At 41.2% G+C, this 18,209-nt stretch overlaps 1 protein-coding gene across 1 annotated transcript in view; it reads left to right on the top strand.

Annotated features, from left to right (window-relative positions):
- Positions 1–241: 241 nt before the first annotated feature.
- LOC112117320 (homocysteine-responsive endoplasmic reticulum-resident ubiquitin-like domain member 2 protein) overlaps positions 242–18,209 on the top strand; it is a 28,023-nt gene continuing 10,055 nt past the window's right edge. Inside the window, exons 1-5 of the mRNA XM_026663492.1 lie at positions 242–330; positions 559–909; positions 8,781–8,858; positions 13,616–13,729; positions 16,641–16,798. Coding sequence (XP_026519277.1) covers positions 763–909; positions 8,781–8,858; positions 13,616–13,729; positions 16,641–16,798 — 497 coding nt within the window. The 5' untranslated portion in view covers positions 242–330; positions 559–762. The remainder of the gene's footprint in view (positions 331–558; positions 910–8,780; positions 8,859–13,615; positions 13,730–16,640; positions 16,799–18,209) is intronic.

Below are 18,209 nucleotides of genomic sequence, written 5' to 3'. Positions count from 1 at the left end.
CCCCCCAGCAGCAGGGGGCGCCCTTTTCCTTGGGTCCAAGGTGGAGTGACTGGGTTTCCCTGGCCCCAACAGGGCTGATGCGGCCCTGTTGGATATCCTAGGTGGGGCTTGGCCAAGAGCAGGCCCGGGGCTGGGGGAATGCAGCGGTCTCTGCTCGCTGGGGGGAGTGCGCATGCTCAGTTCGCCACCCCCAGCGCCCCCTGGCGCCGCGCACGGGGAGCCGCAGGCGGAGGGAGGCGAACCACTTCCGGTCTCCATTTTACGCCAGCTGAACAGCTGCGGGACAGGCTGAGCCGCCGCCGGGTTCTCGGGAGCGCGCGGCCGGGCTCGGTACGGGCGGGTCGGGGCCCGTCGCTGCTGTTTGCGGGGAGGGGGATGCAGGCCGCGCCCGGGGGGCGCTGAGTGTGACCAGGCCTCGCCTGAGCGCTGGGCTCGGCCCCCTGCCCTGGTTACCGGCCCCGGGGGGAGCCTGTGAGGAGGGGGGGGGGGTCGCGGCCCTTGTTGCGTGGGGGGATTGGTGTGTGACGCCCCTAACTCGCCCCTCTCCCCCCTCCGCAGGCGGACACCGCCCTGGCGTGGCTCGGCGGGGTCCCGCCTACTTTCCCCCTCCCTGTACTGTAGGGGCGGCTCCCACCGAGACCGCGGGGATGGGCGGCCGAAGCCTCCTTGTCAAACTCGCCCCCGGACACTGATCCTCCCTCCCCGGCCGTCGAGCTTCAGCGGCTTCGCCCCTCGCGGGGAGAGCGAGCCCGTGCGAGCAGCATGGACCAAAGCCTGGTGGGTCACCCGGTGACCCTCATCATCAAAGCGCCCAACCAGAAATACACCGACCAGACCATCAGCTGCTTCCTGGACTGGACCGTGGGCACGCTGAAAACTCACCTCTCCAAAGTCTACCCCAGTAAGCCGGTAAGTCGCTGCCTTGCCTCGTAGCAGCCTGCCCAGGGCCATACTGCCTGCCCCGGTACTCTGGGTATTGCAGCGACTTCTAGGGGCCGTGAGCAGGGCCCCATTGTCCTTGATGTGCAAGCCAAGTAAAGTTTGCAGTTGTCTTTTTTTGGGGGAAACAGGAAGCATAATCAGTATCTTTCTCCTTTTGCATAGTCTAAGTGGGGCACGGTACATTTGGCTTGAAGGGTGTAATTGTTTTAATAAATATTGTGTATTAATAGTTTGCTAATGTGCTAAGTAACTAAAATTGGACATCTCTAGGCTAACTGGAGAAGTAGATGTTTTTGGCTAAACTTCTGTAAATGGAAGGCCCCTGAGGGTTTTTTTGGGGGTGAGGGGTCACTGCTAAGTTTCACAAACCATATAATATACTTATGGAAGGGATGGGCTGCAGGAATGCTTAAACAATGTGAAGATAATGCTTAAAAAGAGCATAATGGCCAAACTTCTCTCCCCCCTCTCCTCCAACCTTGGTTTAGAAATTAGCTCTTCCTAACACTGAAGGCCATTGCTGTGTTCTCAATTCTTGCCAATACTTTTGGGACAAAAGTGGATGTTGGTTGTCCAGATATAAAGCTTTCCATTTTTACTAACACTAAAAATTAATTATTGCTGCCTTCTGAAGAAATGTTGTGACTTGCAAATTGAAAGAACTTGAAACTTCGTTTGATTCCAAATTCGCAAATTAAAAGAACTGTAGCACCCATGGGGCTAAGGAAAAAAACAAAAATTGATGGTTCAAATATATTAAGTGCATTCTTAATACATCCAGAATAATTCTTGTTTGCTATTCAATTGCCATTTAAAATGTGCAGGAAGTAGTGTATTTGGTTCTTAGGCACATTGAGAGGTGAGTTGATTACACTGTATAAGTATTTTCCTGGGGAAAAAGTACAGGGTACTGAAGGGCTCTTTTATCTAGGAGAGAAAAGCATAAGAGGAACCAGACAAATTCAAGTTAGAAATAAGGCATACATTTTTTAAGTGAGGATGATTAAATGTATGAACAAACTACAAAGGGAAGTGGTGGATTCTCCATGTCTTGATGATTTTGGATCAAGACTGGATGCTTTAGCAAACACCGGTTAAAGGATTCAGTACTGGGTGAAATTTAAGGGCCTGTTATATATAGGAGGTCAGACTATATGATCTGATGGTCCCTTCTGGCCTTAAACTCTGAATCTATGAAACGTATATAGATTGTTATCTGAGGCACGAACAGTTTTATTTTATCTTTGTATAGCACCAGCACAGTGGGAGCCTAGGCTTGATTGGAGCATCTGGGTGCTACTGTAATACTTGGAAAAGAATAGAACAAAGGATGAGTTTGTATTGCAAATGGCTAGCATAGAGCTGGTGTAATAAAATGGTCAGCTGCTTTATCGGTCTCCTTCAAAAAGTGCAATTGTAGGATTTTGCTTTAGTGGTAAAATTGTTGTAGTTTCATCTTTGAAAAGAGGGTCTATATTTTTAAAGAAGGAATTAAAGTTGGAAGGAAAATAGAACTGTTGTGTATGCTTTGTCAGGCGTGCAGATTATTTTTTATCTAGCTTACAACATGATTATATTGTAACTGATAAAGCTACACTGACATCTGCTGGAGTAGTAAATATCCTGAGGGCAAAACTTGTGAATTTATCTATTAATTATACTATGTATGAAAGGAGCATGTCCATTTTAAAGGAAATGAACAGACACCTTCGATTGGTTACAACTTTTTCATCAATAGAAAACACTTTCCTAATATTTGTTGAACTGGTATGTGAATACACATCTTCCCCGGATCTGACATAGGCAGAGACTTGAATCAGCTTTAGGAAACAACTCTAATGCATAAGAGAATTTATATGCATTGCATCATTACTTTTTCAGGGAACTGAGCAGATTAGTGAAAACCACTTACTCCAGTTGAGTAATAAATTCCTTCTCAATGGGTCTCTGGTTACCAGGAGACTTAAGCTTTGTCTACTCTACAGCTGCAGCTATGCCATTGTAGCGCTCTTATGTGAATAACGCAGTTGGAGTCGACGTACCTTAGGTTGAGTTACTGCGGAGTATACAGCGCGGGAGGTTGACAGGAGAAAATCTCCCGTCAATTTACCTTACTCTTCTCATTGGAGGTAGAGTACAGGGATCGACTGGAGAGCGATCTGCAGTCGATTTGGTGGGTCTTTACTAGACCCGCTAAATCAGCCGCCGGTGGATCGATTGCTGCTGTAGTGTAGACCTGCCTGAAATGTACACACTTTCTACACCCACAGAAGAGGTTTTTCTGTCGATGTAGATAATCCACTTCTCCGAGAGGTGGTATAGCTAGGTTGACGGAAGAATCCTTCCATCGACCTTACCACATATACACCACCAGGGGTTAGGCTGACCTGACGATGGTGCTCAAGGTGTGAAATTTTTCACAGCCCTGAATGACATAGCTAGGTCAATCTAATTTTTAAGTGTAGACCCGGCCTTAGCACAGGGATGAAAGGGCTTTTTCTGTCTCTGTAGTAAGTCCACCACCTCCAGATGCAGCAGCTAGGTTAATGAAAGAATTCTGTCAACCTAGCAGTGTTTACACTGTGGCTTAGGTTGGCTTAGCTACATCTCAGTGCTTTGATGATTTTTTTTTTTTTTTATACCCTGAGTGACGTATCTAGGTCAACCTAAGTTTTAGGTGTAGACCAGGCCTTAATTTTACCTGACCTATTAAATATGTTTCCATGCTGGGTTGAAGAGGATGGGGAGAATGCTAATTTAATCAGTTTTGCTTTTTTGTGTTGAGAATTTCATTGTACCTCATATACAGTTACTGTTAACTAATTCAGCAAGTTCAAGTGTCAGTTGGAGTGGGATTTACTGCATATGTTTTAGTTTGTGATTGATGGTCACAGATTAAAGGAGCCTTTTAAAAAAAAAAAAAAAATCTGTGGTGTCCTATAAAACAGTATGGAAAGTATTTAGGTTTTAGAAGTTTTCTCCTCCCCTTCCCTCTAATAAAAGTTGAGTAAAACTGGCAAACTTATCTTAGCTATATGTAGGCTTGGAAAGGTTTAATTTACTAATGAGTTCTGGAAATTAATTTTTTTCAAGTTCAATTTAAATTTTTGCACTGCTAAAACTTTTTAAAAGAAAAATGCTTTATACTGTTTTGTCGGACTTTAGTGACTGTAGAAGTTTGAGAAACAAGATTTAGAAATAAAATAATTTAATATTCGTTAAAATGCCAACAAAAGATGCACTAGTTCACAAGTGCTGCATATAGGCATAACATTTTCCTCTCTCAATTTTAATTAGTGATGGAAGGGAGAAATCAATTGCCATCACTTACTGATTATAAACTTTTCAAGCTGTTTTATATGACCCTCGTAGATCATTGTTATACCATTAGTCAATTCATACACTTATTTATGGCATATTAAAAATGATAAATGTTTTGTCCCCTCCTTAGATTTACCAGCCATTGAAATAATTTTTATTTATAAAATTATTACAAAATAAAAGTAACAAATGTGAGACTAACCAACATTGATTCACAATCAAGAGTGTTGCCTCTTGTCATAAGTTTAATATATCATTTCTAATCCATGTTTTAACTTTTGGGTATTTTTTCGTGTGGTAACATAATGGGAAGCTAAGAGCAAGAGATTGTCAGTAACCCAGTTATGATGCAAAGGACCCCAGAATTCTGAAGACTCAGGCATTGTCTGTATTAGAACAGTTGTACTAATTTATATTATTATAAAAAGGCCCCAGTTAAATCAGTGCAAACTCTTAATGTAAATGCTCTTAAACCAGTTAAACCATTGCTAAAATCTGTCTAGACTGCATTGTTAATTCACTGAATTAAGATAAATGGATTTAAGTGAGGATTAAATTGATTTGTGTGTGTACATTTTAAACCGATTTAAACTAGTGCAGTTTTTATAGACAAGTCACTTGAATCACAACTTCCCCAAGGGATAAGTTTACTTGTAGGTGTAAATACTTTGGAAAAAAACTGAGTTGTGTTTTCAAAAGGTGATTCTAGAATGGTAGATCCTAGGTTCAAACCATTACAGTGCATGCATCTATTCTTTTGTATTTATGAATATTGATACCTTGTGTATGAAAAAGGTTATTTCGAAGGTTCATGAAAGAATCCAAACTTGACATCTTCTTTTTAGTGTTTATTTAGGAATGGATGTTAACAACCTTAACTTCACATTAATGTAGTTTTTGAGTGAATTAACCTTTTTTCTGATGGTAAATGAATTATGAACACATGGGCAAAGCTTAAATTAGATTGATGACCATATTTTCTTAATAGTTACATTTGAAGGACTTTATTTACATTTCTGTGGAAAAATGGGATGGGAGAAACCATACTTACGTGTCAAAAACTTGAATTTCTACCACCTACCAAAGAGAGCTGCTCGACGAGAAACAGAGGAATTTCCTTTAGGAAACTTAGTCCATTACCAAATTCTGTAGAGATGCTATCCTCAGAATTGTCATTACTCTTAGCCATAAATAACTCTGACCATATAGTGCAGAAATGATTTTGCTGTAGGTTACTTCTTATATAAAGTAGACAGTAGTGTTGAGAAATTGAGCTCTGTAATAGTGCTCCAGATATTACTTTTGTTAGTATAAATAAACTCAGCAAAAATATTTGCATGTCTTTTGGAGAAGCAAGACTGGAAAGGCATAAACCACACTAGGAATTACTGAACTAGAGACTTTAGATTAGCAAATATTCATGTCATTCTCAAGATGTAAATGTTCTTTACTGGCATAGGCTAATTAGAAGTGCAGTTACATGTTTAAGTTTGTGCAAAGGGATTTATTTGATTTTTACTAGACAAGAAATATTCTAGGTGTTTTGTTCTCAAGAATCTACTCAGTTTAAGGATTATGCCAGAGAATTATTGTTTGTTAATTATATAGCTTTTGAGCAGGCAGTTGGTAACTAGATGATGTAAAACAATTTTTCATGTATTAGAACTTCTTATATAAAGTTACCAAAGCAGGGCACCTGTATTTGACCATGCAGGAGACTACCTCATAGAAAAAAAACAGAAAGCAACTTGTACTGGCTTCCTATCCATTTTAAGGGATTTCAGCCCCCCCCCCCCCCCCCCCCCCGCGCGCTATATACTGTATACTTAGGACAAACTTTTTTTTTTAATCTTGCATTATAATCTTATGAGGTAAGCCCTCTGGATTCTTCAGAAGTCCTCTGTGGCATTTTTCTTGTGATATGATTTTTGTCTACGTCTCCAAAGAACTTTTAAATCTTGCTGTATGTACAAAAATATGGTCTTTTGTACTATCTTTGCTGCTATAGTTAACTCTATTCCTGTGATGCTTGTTTTTGTGATGTTGAAAGCCGAGGTTTTATAACAATAGGATGCTATGTTCAATGAAGTTCTTATATAACAAACACCTTTCAGCTCTATTCAAAACAATCTAATTAAATAAGATGGGTCAAAGCCAAGGGCACTAAGCATGGAGAGTAAAAACTTACAAATTATGAATGTTTTCTTAACAGAAATTAGTCCTAGCAGTGAAATGTGGAAAGAATGTAGTCAGTGTGCTACAATACAGAAAAAGTTGCTCACACTTGCCAATAACCAATGGGGCAGTATAACTTACTGTCTTCTGCTAGTAATCTAAAGTGGACTCTACAATGTGAAGACGGCACTTAGGACTTGTTTTGTCACTATTTTTCGGTACAGTTTCCACCTTTTGGTTGCTAGGACAAAACTAGTTTTGTGCATTTGTCTGATGTTCTCCACCCATATCTCCTGCAGTAAACTTTGCCTTCCTTTTCTGTCACTGATGGGTTTCTTTTTTTGAGGCAGCTTCTAGTGTGACTGTATTGAATGTGGTACATCAGAAATTGGAGTTGGAAGGAAACTTTTTTAGGTAATCTAGGGCAGGTCTCTACACTATAGTACATTTTCTAATTCTTTGCCCAGTATTGTTCTAAATGTTTGTAGTGATGTGGCTTTTTCCAGAAGAAAAATCTGTACCAGTGTAGTGTCCGGAGTACAGCTTGCTAAATTACTGGGAAGCCTATAAAGGTGATTAAAAAAAAAAAAAAAAAGTGTGTATTGCCTTCTGCTGCACTGAGACATACAAAGACGGTCTCAAAGGATGTTAAAAAATATTTTGCATTAGAAATCTGGATCTCAGTAAGATCTTTGGTCCTGAATAGTGACTTATATGAGACTGCATACATAGCTGCATATTAAGAGAAGGGGGAAAGGAATGCAGAATCTTAAGCAATGTGTACACTGATAACAGGTTCAGTTGAACAAATGTTAGCTCTAGTCTAAATTAGGGATTTGGGGGGTGGTTTACATCAAGCATCATGTCAGCAACACTTGCTCCATATTGAGTTAGGTGTGCTGAAAAACTTTGCCAGTTATAATCTTTTTTACCTCAGGATTCTTAATGTTGCTTGTGCTTGTTCAAGTGAAGTTAGCAAAGGTGGGGAACTTCTTTTTAAAAAAAATTCCCACTGTAGATAAGGCTTCAGGGCCCATTTAAACTAGAAAAGCTGTTCAGGGATCTAGTGGTATCCTGAAACTGTTAAAACTACTTACGTTTTGCCTTTATAAATGGAACCATACAGTGAACTTCACCAAGGCTATAGCATGATTTCGTAATTTAGTTAAAACACTTTGATCCTACCAGCAAAGGTAAAACCAAAGGGATCTTTTTCTGCATAAAGTGCCTGATACCAGTGGTGACATATAAAAATCACATTGGGTGCTGTAGTAGCGTAACTTGGTCTCCCACATATACTTTCTACTCCTGGGGAAATTCTGCACATGCGCAGAATTTGTCCCCCGCAGATTTCTTTGTTTCCCTGCAGAAAAATAACTTTCTGACAGGGAAACAAAGGGAAGCCACAAGAGGGGTCATGCGACCATCCCCAGCAGTATGTTTCGGGTGCCCAGGGCAGCTGGCAGAGAGAGAAATCACTGTGGGGAAGGGCGCGGGACTGGGGAAGACCTGGCTGGTGGCTCCTACCCTGCACCAGACTCATCTGCTAGTCCCAGCTGGGCTGGGGAGTTTGGGACTCCCTCTTCACCTGCACGGCATCTGGGGCCATGTCAGACCCACCCCCAGATTTCTCCCCCCGCTGTAGGAAACTCTGCAAACCCCCCCCCCCCCCCCGCCCCGTGCTTCCTGCACCCATCGCTTCTCAGCTGCAGGGGGAGGGATCCCTGTAGAGGGAGCTGCTCCCCCATCCACCCAACCCCTGTGCATCCCGACCCCCTCATATCCAGACCCTCCTGCTGAGCCTCACCCCCTTGCACTCAGAACCCCCCGATGAGCCTCACTCCCCCTGCACCTGGACCACCCCAACGAGCCACCCCAATCCCCAACCAACTGCACCTGGATCCCTCACTGAGCTCCCCAGACCCCACTGCCGAGCTCTATCCACCCCACACGCAGACCCCCCTTGCTGAGCCTCACCCACTTTCACTTGGACCCTCCTGCAGAGTCCCATTACCATTGCACCTAGAGAACCCCCCCCCAACAAGTCCCTGTGCATCCAGATCCCCCCCACACCCAGATCCCCCACTGAGCCACCCGCACCCAGATTGACCAACACAGAACCCTCTCATCCCACACCTGGATCCCCCCACCTTTTGTTATGCACTATCAGCAGTTTTCCATAACAGTTGAAATTACAAAACCACTGAAATGTGTTCTGCAGACTAACAGTAGGTGGTGGGAATTTGCAAGGGATTTTTTTTTTCATCTACAAATGTTGTTTCCAGCTGTAAATCTGTACAGCTGGAAAAAAGCTAAATTCCTCTCTTTGTCCCATCTCATAGTCTACAAAGGATCAGAGACTGGTGTATTCTGGCAGACTGCTTCCTGATCATCTGCAGCTGAAAGATATTCTCAGAAAAGTAAGCTTTACATCAACACCATATGATATTTTAAGCAAAACCATTGTGTGGGGGAAATAGGACTCTAAATTTGCATTGTTGTTTAACTTCAAACTTTTCATTCTTATATTGAGATTGAGCATCTTATTAGACATGTAGTCTAAATGTGTTTAGGAAAACTAATTTGAAAGTTCATGTCCCTCTGCAGGGGAGTAGAGTTTTTTGAAGGACCGAGAGAGGTTTGGTGGGAGAGGGTAGAATATTTTGCATTAATTCTTAGCTAGTAGCATGAGGAATAGAATGACTGGTTTTTGACAGCTGTCCCAAGTGCTAACTTCACTGTTGGGTGATGACATAAGTTTAATTGTGGCAGCTTTGAAGCATGGATCCTGCATATGTTCACTAGAATGCTGAGTTTTGTATTGATCTGAAAACAGTTATATTTATAGGGTCATATGCTTCCCTCAATCCACAGCAGAACTCTTGGACAAAAATGGGAGTTCTTTGTTTAAATTGATGGTAGTGCATGGCTGTTCATACGTAGAAATGTGTTCTGCATAGTATCCTGACTCCTATCCTGGTATTAATCTTTAAACATTTTTAACTGCTGCTGGCTATGTTTTGCTCGTGACGGCTTGATAGTACTACACCTCTACCTTGATATAACACTGTCCTCAGGAGCCAAAAAATCTTACTGCCTTATTTATATTGAACTTGCTTTGATCCACCGGAGTGCGCAGCCCCGCCCCCCCGGAGCACTGCTTTACCGCTTTATATCCGAATTCATTTTATATCGGGTCGCGTTATATTGAGGTAGCAGTGTAATTTGGTTGGTGCACCTTTTTTTTTTTTTTTTCTTTCTCTGCTGGTTTGCCTTACAGATTGATTTAGTTTTACTAGTTTAATTTTAGGCTCCTCTGGCTAAACTGAATTTGAACTCAGGCCTCAAAAAGAGAAAACATAGTGCGTCTTAGTACTTAATAGCTAAACATAGAAAATGTGTAGTTCTTGGTCTGGAGAGAATAGCCTGGGTCAGTACCACCAGGCAGGAGGAACTTGATCAAATGAGAATAGTGTAAGATTAGTGCATTTAGAAAAATGATGTGCTGGAGAGATTATTTTGTACCAGGAACTCTAAATAAAATCTCTGAATTTTGCCTGTGGTAGAAACCATAATGCATTTAGTTTAGTCTCATTGCTGAGGTTAGGATGCATTGAAAGCAGTAAAGATTTCACCTGAAGCTATTTTGTCGGGATAAAGAAATACACTGCTGTGTAATTTTAATATGCAATACCTGAACATCAGTGAGAATGAACTAACTTCTGTTCCTGGAATTCTTTAAAGTATTGAAATCAATGTATTTATCAACCCTTGCAGTTTAAAAGCGCATGCCTGGTATGCAGAAAAACAGTTTCTGTGTCTGACAGATAGGGATAATAATGATTACCTCATTTGTCAAATTCCTTGATGGGAAGCGCTGTGAAAATGCTACCGAAGATCCACTCAGTCGGTTTGAGGCTGGTTTAAAAAAAACTAAAAAAAAAAAAAAAAAAAAAGAAAAAAAAAAGACTAGTCAAATAATGTGTGTTCAGTTGTTAAACCTTTAAATCAGTGTGATGTCATATTACTTGAAGATGAGATGAAAAACCATGAGGAAGCTTGGGTAACATGGTATCAGAATCCTGAAATACTGGAGATATGATTATTAGCATGGCTTTAAGGTGAAATATCTATTGACAAATAGGAATTTTTTCCAAAAGGATATTTATTAATATAATTTAAACAAATCTCAACAGCTTCATAGTGTTGTTCCTCTCCTGATTAAGGAAATTTTGAAATGTATACATCACTTGTATCTGATCAAATACCACCAAACTTAATTAGATTATGACTAGAGTTAGTGGAAAACTGTTTGTGGAATTATTTTTACTGGCAATAAATCTTCTATTCCAGTTTTTTTTTCTTGTTTCATAAAATTTTTAGCATCTACTTTTTGTGCAAAAACCTTATTTTCTGTGATTGCTGACTAGTAATGACTAAAGGCCTGAATCAGTTTAGAAAAATACAGTTCTTTCCATTCCCTGAAAAGCTACAGTAGCTCCATGGCTTATGGATTTTTGTGGTAAGCATAGATGAGTTGGCCTGTTTATATATCCTGTTTTCTCTGATACACAAATTCAAGCCATGCTTATCTGCTGGAGGAAGAGCCCATATAAATAAACCCCGCTCACCCCGTTTACCTGTCTGATTCTACAAACGTTTTCATAATGGTCTTCAGCTACTGTACATCAAATTGTTTTACTTAAAGAATTTTTCATCCCTGTATGACCCCAGAACTGAGTTGGGGGCATCTTTATCAGTCTAATTAAGAAAAGATTGTAATGCGAGGGGAAGGAAGGGAAATAAAAACTGTGATAGAAGGGAAGTGAAATATTCTTTTTTGTCCACCATATCCTCCTTCCCAAATGTGCCATCAATTGCTTTAGATTTTGAAGAAAAGAATCTTTAGCTCATGGCTTCTAGTACTTTGTCCGACTAGCCATCTGTTCTGATATCAGCTAAGGATTTGATGAATATCTACTGAAATTTTTCTCTGACATTTTGCTCTCTTGACATGGAGTGTTGTCCAAAATAGTACTTACACACATGTTGAGATGTCTAGGAACTCCTTGAGCATGTGCACTGAAAACCTGTGTACATGTGTGTGTATAGCCATAACACGTGATGGCAGTGCTATTGGTCAGTGCCACTCAGATACTAAGCTTGAAAGAACATTCTATAATGTCAAGCATTCTGTAAGTTGCAGCTGTATGGGAGGAACCTTATTAGTCAATGTGGAGATTATTTTTTGAATTGGTCAAATTCCACTGCTCTTTGAATGAGACAAATCTGAATAGCGGAGGAAGGAAGGTACCAACTAGGGAGTGGAAGCAAGAGAGGAGCCTGGGGCTAGAAATGGAGTTGACTAGAGTGGGAGTATGCAGTGGTGTTGTAGCTGTATCAGTCCCAGGATATTAGACAAGGTGAGTGAGGTAATAACTTTTATTGGACCAACTTCTGTGGGTGAGGGACACTAGCTTTCAAGCTTACACAGAGCTCTCCTTCAGGTCAAAAATAACTCTGTGTAAGGTCGAAAGCTTGTCTCCCTCACCCACAGCAGTTGGTCCAGTAAAAGATATTATCTCACCAACCTTGTCTCTCTAGAGCAGGAGTGGCGTTTGTTGGGGTTTAGCATCAGGGTGGCTATGTTTGCTTGATTTAAAAAAAAGAAAAAGTGGGAATGGAGAATGTGGTGTAAAAGCAACCTTTCTGTTGTCTGTTTTGAAGAATTAAATCTGGCTATTTAGGGTTAGTGTTCTAAGCTTTAGCCTTATCTAAAAAATAAAATACTTCTAAACTTATCCTGATAACTATTGTAACAACTGCACATTTTATTTGTGCCATGGAGTGTGCTGCAGCATGACTTCAGAATCGAGGCAGGCTCTTGTATGTGAATACTGAGAGAGCCCCACAGTGCAATTTGAATATAGTCTCAGCACACCTGAAATAGCTATGGCCATATCCATTTAAGCTATTTATTTCTAGTGGTTTTTTTCCTATGGAATAAAATAGATACCTGCAAATTGAGCAGTCTTTATCACATCCCTGTTTGAGAAACAGCATATTCTTGGAGAATCCAACTCTATGTACAAATCAAAAACTGTTGATTTCCAAGTCTGACTCTGCCAGTGACTCATGGTTTTGGGCAAGTCACTATAGCTCTTTTCCTCAGTTTCCCCAAATAAAAATGGAGATACTTTCTGTATCTCATGTGGGTTAGAACTAAGGTTTGTACATCACTTTGAACAATTCTACGTACCATATATACTCTTTCATAAGCTGAATATTTTTGGTAAAAAAGTTACGCATCAAAGAGCGGGAGTCAGTTTATAAACGGGTCTACACCAAAATTTGATGATTTTAAACTCTATTGAGTTGAATACATTGGGATTTTGTTTACCTGGAGCGCTCACAGGCACGGAGCCCCTCAGCTCCCAGTGGCTGCAGTTCGCCACTTCCCACAGCTCCCATTGGCTGGGAACGGCAAACCGCGGCCCCTGGGAGCTGAGGGGTTCCATGCCTGTGAACGCTCCAGGTAAACAAAACGTCCAGGCCCACTAGAGGCTTAGCCTAACGGGCCAGGAGCCAAAGTTTGCCAACCCCTGAAATATAGGGTCGGCTTATGAAAGGGTCATACAGTTTTTGGTTTTTTTTACCTAACCATCTTGGGGGGTCGGCTTATAAATGAACGGGCTAATGAATGAGTATATACGGTAAGTACTGAGTATTTATTGTTTGACTGCAATAATTATACTTAGCACTCATTACACATCTCAAAGCCACTTAAGAGCATATTTTCTATTTCACAGATGGGAAAACTAAGGCACAGAACAGTAAATGACTTGTCACCATAAGTTAGTGGCAAAGCTAGAAACAAAATGTGGTCTCCTGTTTCCTAGTGTGGTGGTATACCCATTGTACCATGCTGCAGTTCTAGAGGCAGGGACAAGAGAAATTTATATGCCAGAACGTACGCTATTGTGCATAGTGATATAGTGAATTGGTAAGAAACTCTCTGTCATAGTGGGCTTAAGTTTGACGTGTATATCTACTAAATTTTGCATCATGCTGCCTTATTAATTGTGAGTTTACTTTGAAAGTAGGTTTTTAATCCCATTTAACCTAGAAACTTTCCAAATATTGTTGTTTAAACTCTTTTTCATTTCTTTAATTTTAGCAAGATGAATATCATATGGTTCATCTAGTATGTACTTCACGGACCCCCCCAAGTTCTCCAAAACCAAGCACCAGTTCTGTGTGTCATGGAGCATCGACATCTGGCAACAGCTCAGTGAGTTTGTTTTTTTTGAGATATGGAGTGGAGATTTTTCTCATTTGATCATGGTCTTTTTCGTCAGCACTTATCATTAGTTTTTAAAACCTGATTGTAAAACAATACAATGAAAGTGCAAAATGTGGTGTAAAAACAACCTTATGTAAACTGTCTATTTTGTACAATTAAACTTGGGTATTCAAGGGCAGTGCTTCAAATATTAAAATTGTAATAGAAAAAACATATGAACCCTGTTCTGGTAACTGTAACAATTCTAAAATCCCTGTAGTCTTCATTAGAAGATGAAATTTGTGACTTCAAAACTGCTATGTATTTTATATTTAAACAATCCTTCTTCCCTGGAGCCTGAAAGTGGGAGTTTTCTTTACTGTGTTTGGCTGTGATAGAATAGCAGGTAAAAATGGTTCTAAGAATCTTCTTTTCCTTCATTATGGTGAGCCTCCTCTCCTTAGGTGGGAATGTGACTCTTTTCCAGGAGGCTGTTGAGGGTTAGCTGGGACATATGCACATGTTACCTGTGTTCTGTTGGTTGACTGTCAGTAAGCAAAAACAGCACTTTGGCAGTGACCAGCTGTCTCAGTTATTCTCACCTCACTGGAAGGCCAAGTTTTGTCCCCTCTTTGACACACCTGCACTAGACAGCATACAGATTGGGACTTGCCCATGTAGCTGAAGAGCTTAAGCCAATCTCTGGGCAATACTTGAGTACAATGAATTATTCAGAGGGATTTTATAAATATTTCTTTTCAAAAAGTCTAAATTTATATTATAGTTTTTTAAATAATTGGCTTCCACGCTTACTGCTTTGCATTATAAACTATCGGTATGCTTGTCTGCAGAGTAATTATTTTAAATCATGTTAGTACACAGTGCCAGATTCCTAATCTAGTAGAAAAAGCATCCATCAGAAAGCAGATGGACTTTATCCATCATTCATTCTTTCTTCCGTTCTTCAGTTGTCACTCTAGTAGGTAAAACTATGTCTTGCATGCTTTTTGTTGCGGGCAGATGGGCTTGTATAGATGTTTGTTCCCATGCTGACATCTGTGGCATGTTGACCTTGTTCTAATTTCTGTTCTTCAGAGCTAGTTTAGTTTGAATGGATTTTTCTAATATTTAAACACTGTACTTTAAAAGCTAATATTAGGAGTTGGGGTTTATGAAAGCTAATATAATAACGTATTTATTAGACAAATTCTAGTCCAGGTGGCTGGTTATACTAGAAACTTTGCCACCCTGCATTCTGATCTTCATTTCTGGGTTTGTCAGGGTGACTGGCTGTCCTGACCCTTTGGAGGGAGACTTGGGTCAACTGCATCTGTGGCATAATTAATTAGCTGCTTCCCAGCCTAAGAGGGCAGGAATAAGGGGTCAGGTGATAGCTTAATGGACAGCTGGGCCTCATAAGAGGACACAGAGAGATCACTCTGGTGTAGAATCACAGGGAGCAGGCAGACAGGCTCCTGTGGAAGGCTCTGAGCCAGCATCTGTGGAAGATTGCGTACTACAGGGAACTTGGGGGCCAAGTGCTCTATCCTAGAGCCAGAAGGTCTTTCAGAAGTAGCCCAGGAAGGGGCTGGGAACTAGAGCCCAGGGGGCAGGCTGAAGAGAAGCCTCCAAAGGGTAGAAGAATCTTATTTGTTGGGACTCTTCAGTTGGACTTTTGATACCCCAGAAGGGTTTACATTTGTTTGTGACTTGGCCAGAGGGCTAAGCCACATCTCTAGAACTCATGGGCGGCAGGAGGAGCTTCCCTTGGGGGAAGCTAGCCCCCGGCTCCACCCCTTCCACCCGTGCCCCCCAGGGTGGAGCCCTGATATCTCCTCCTCCTTCCCCCCCCCCCGCCTGCAACAGGAGCATTGAGCCTCCCTCCCTCCACCCAGAGGAGCCCTGAGTATCCCCCCTCAGCTGGAGAAGCTATGGGCTAAGCGCACCCCATCTCGGCTGGAGGAGCCCCCCACTTGCCTGGAGGAGCCTCTGGCCAGCTGGGCCACGCCTCCCCTTCCTTTCCCCAGACCCCAAGCTGCCCGGGAAAAGCTGCAGCATCTCCTCCCGAAGAAGAACCTGAGCCTTTGATATGCCCCATTCAGATTTCGGGGTGGCTGAAGAGGCAGTATGTGCTACTCTGCTTCCTGGGTTCATCAATGATCTCTCTGGAGTCCAGGGAGCTTACTGATGAACCCAGGAAGCTGAATAGCATATACTGCTTTCTCAGCTGCCCTGGAACCTACATGGGGCATAATAAAGCAAAAACTTCCCCCGCCAAATCTGCAACTGGGTGTCTGGTGTCAGCATCAGTGCTCCACTGGCCTATTATACCCGCCGCCCATGGCAGAACTGGCTGGTGTCTTTGTGTGGAGTTACTGAGGTGTCTGAAGGAAGGAAATTGAGGCAGGGAACGCCTACAGTGCTATGCTCAGCCAGCAGGGGGCACTTAAAGGACAGGCATGACCTGCGAAACTGGGTTGTGCAATTGTTTAAGAACAATGAGAGACACTGACAACAACAACTTCTGTTAGTGATGTCCATTAGTATCTCAGTTCACTGTTAAACATTTGATTAGAATCGTTAAGTGCTGATTTATTATGAGCCAGACAAAAAAAAGAGCTCGTTACCCAACATCTCCCATTTAGATTTTTTTCAGTGGGAGCTGCTGGGTGCTGAGCATTTTTGTAAACCTGGCTTCCTACTTCTATGCCTGGATGGGCAGTTGCATGCTTTTTTGGAAAATCTGGCGCACTGATAGCGCCTTTTTTAAAACGAAAGTTTCTTGTTGCATATGTCTACACCATATATAATTGAGACTTTAGACAGCACACTTAAGAACATGCCTTTAATGCATATATAGAAATATTGAGTCCCCCTATAAGTGTGGTGAAAATATTAAAGGAAACTATTTTATTTTAAGAATTCAGAACATTCTGGATCAACAACTCCATCACCCACAAGCCAAGAATCTTTATCTACATCTATAAACTCTAGCTCAGATGGAGTGAGGCATCGTAACCTTCCACAAGCACAAAGCAATCCTGTGCAAAGCCACCAGTTCCCATATTTAATGCAAGGGTAAGTGAATTTGAAGTAATCCTCAACATCGTGGCATAGCGCTGTTTAAAATATGTATTTTTGCTGTAGATACCTCCTTTTCATTTTTTAGGTTTTTAGTTGAAATTATGGTTACTCCATAGTCTATGATGGAATGACTTGTAATTAATATCATGATTTTCAAAATTCCTGTAATCAATCTTTATATATCTTTGATTATCTAAGAGTAAGTCCCTGAGTAAGCATTATCAATGCTGCCTTCCATACTATTTTCTGTCCTACCCTCGTACACTTTGCCTCTTCTGCTGATGCTCTCTTACTTTTGGGTGGTGTGACTGATATCCCCATTTGTGGTTGAAACACAAGCAAATAAATCCACTAAGCATCAGCTGATGTTTTTTTTCCTTATCGCTTGTATTTTAATCAACAAGATTAGCTAACATTAAATTCATACAAGAACAATGTTGACTCTTAATTTTTTATGGCATACACACGTACAGAGAAGCAGTTTGACACTTGGCTCCTAGTCCACATTGGATTGAACTGTAGAAGTAATTCATGGATATCCTGGATAACAGATATAAGAGGCTGTCTTGTATTGGTGTGCAACATAACCTGACAGACTACCTTCAGGTTCTGCTAGGAAGAAAAAAATCTGCTTTGTAATATGGTAGGAAAATTTATGTAATATGTTGCACTGTGAATATTTATTCCTTGGGTAAATAGTGACACACTTGTCTTTTGAGGAAACTGGGTGAGGCTAGCTTGACTGTCAGGGAAACTGCTCAATGTAGAGTAATAAGCTCATTCTCAAGGTAACCTGTGGTATGTTCATCATATATAGGGGCTTTTCTTATAAATCGTTTTTTTTTGGGGGTGGGGAGAGGTGTCTGGGGGAAGGTTGGATAAATTCAGCTTTTCACATGAACTTGCCATACAGGCCATAAACATTTCACCAGAGTGCAATCTAAATAAATGAACTAGACCATTTGTCCCTCTCACCTGCAGACTGACACTAAAGTCCTTATACTAAAGTCCAGGTGACTTGAAATGCACTATTATAGAAAAGTAGGCTTGGTATGTTAACACCTAGAGGCATGGCTAAGGGTCAGTTAAAGTGAACTGTAAAAAGTTATTTGATGTTTTCTCTAGAGAATAATTTAATGGAACATTGTCAGGTTGATCCATGTTTTTTTTAAAAAATCTTTAGCTGTGGGTTACTAGACACCAGACTCACTAATCGCTGAGTGATTATTTCATGCCAGTACCAATCCTATCTGCTGTCTTTGTGTAGACAGCAGCCCTCTTAATGACTTGGGTTAATTTGAAGCCATTAGCCCCTTTGTTTTTTTCCTAGAGAGAGCAGAGTCTAAGACTGTACATTGATTACACTGCTCTACAGCCAAAATGCTTCTGAAATAAATGTAGTCAA

The sequence above is a fragment of the Terrapene carolina genome, unplaced genomic scaffold (assembly GCF_002925995.2).
Source record: "Terrapene carolina triunguis isolate 2854851 unplaced genomic scaffold, T_m_triunguis-2.0 Scaffold33715, whole genome shotgun sequence".
NCBI classification, from domain to species: Eukaryota; Metazoa; Chordata; order Testudines; family Emydidae; genus Terrapene; species Terrapene triunguis.
The sequence above is the reverse complement of the archived record's forward strand: the minus strand, read 5'-3'. Positions and strand labels throughout refer to the sequence as shown.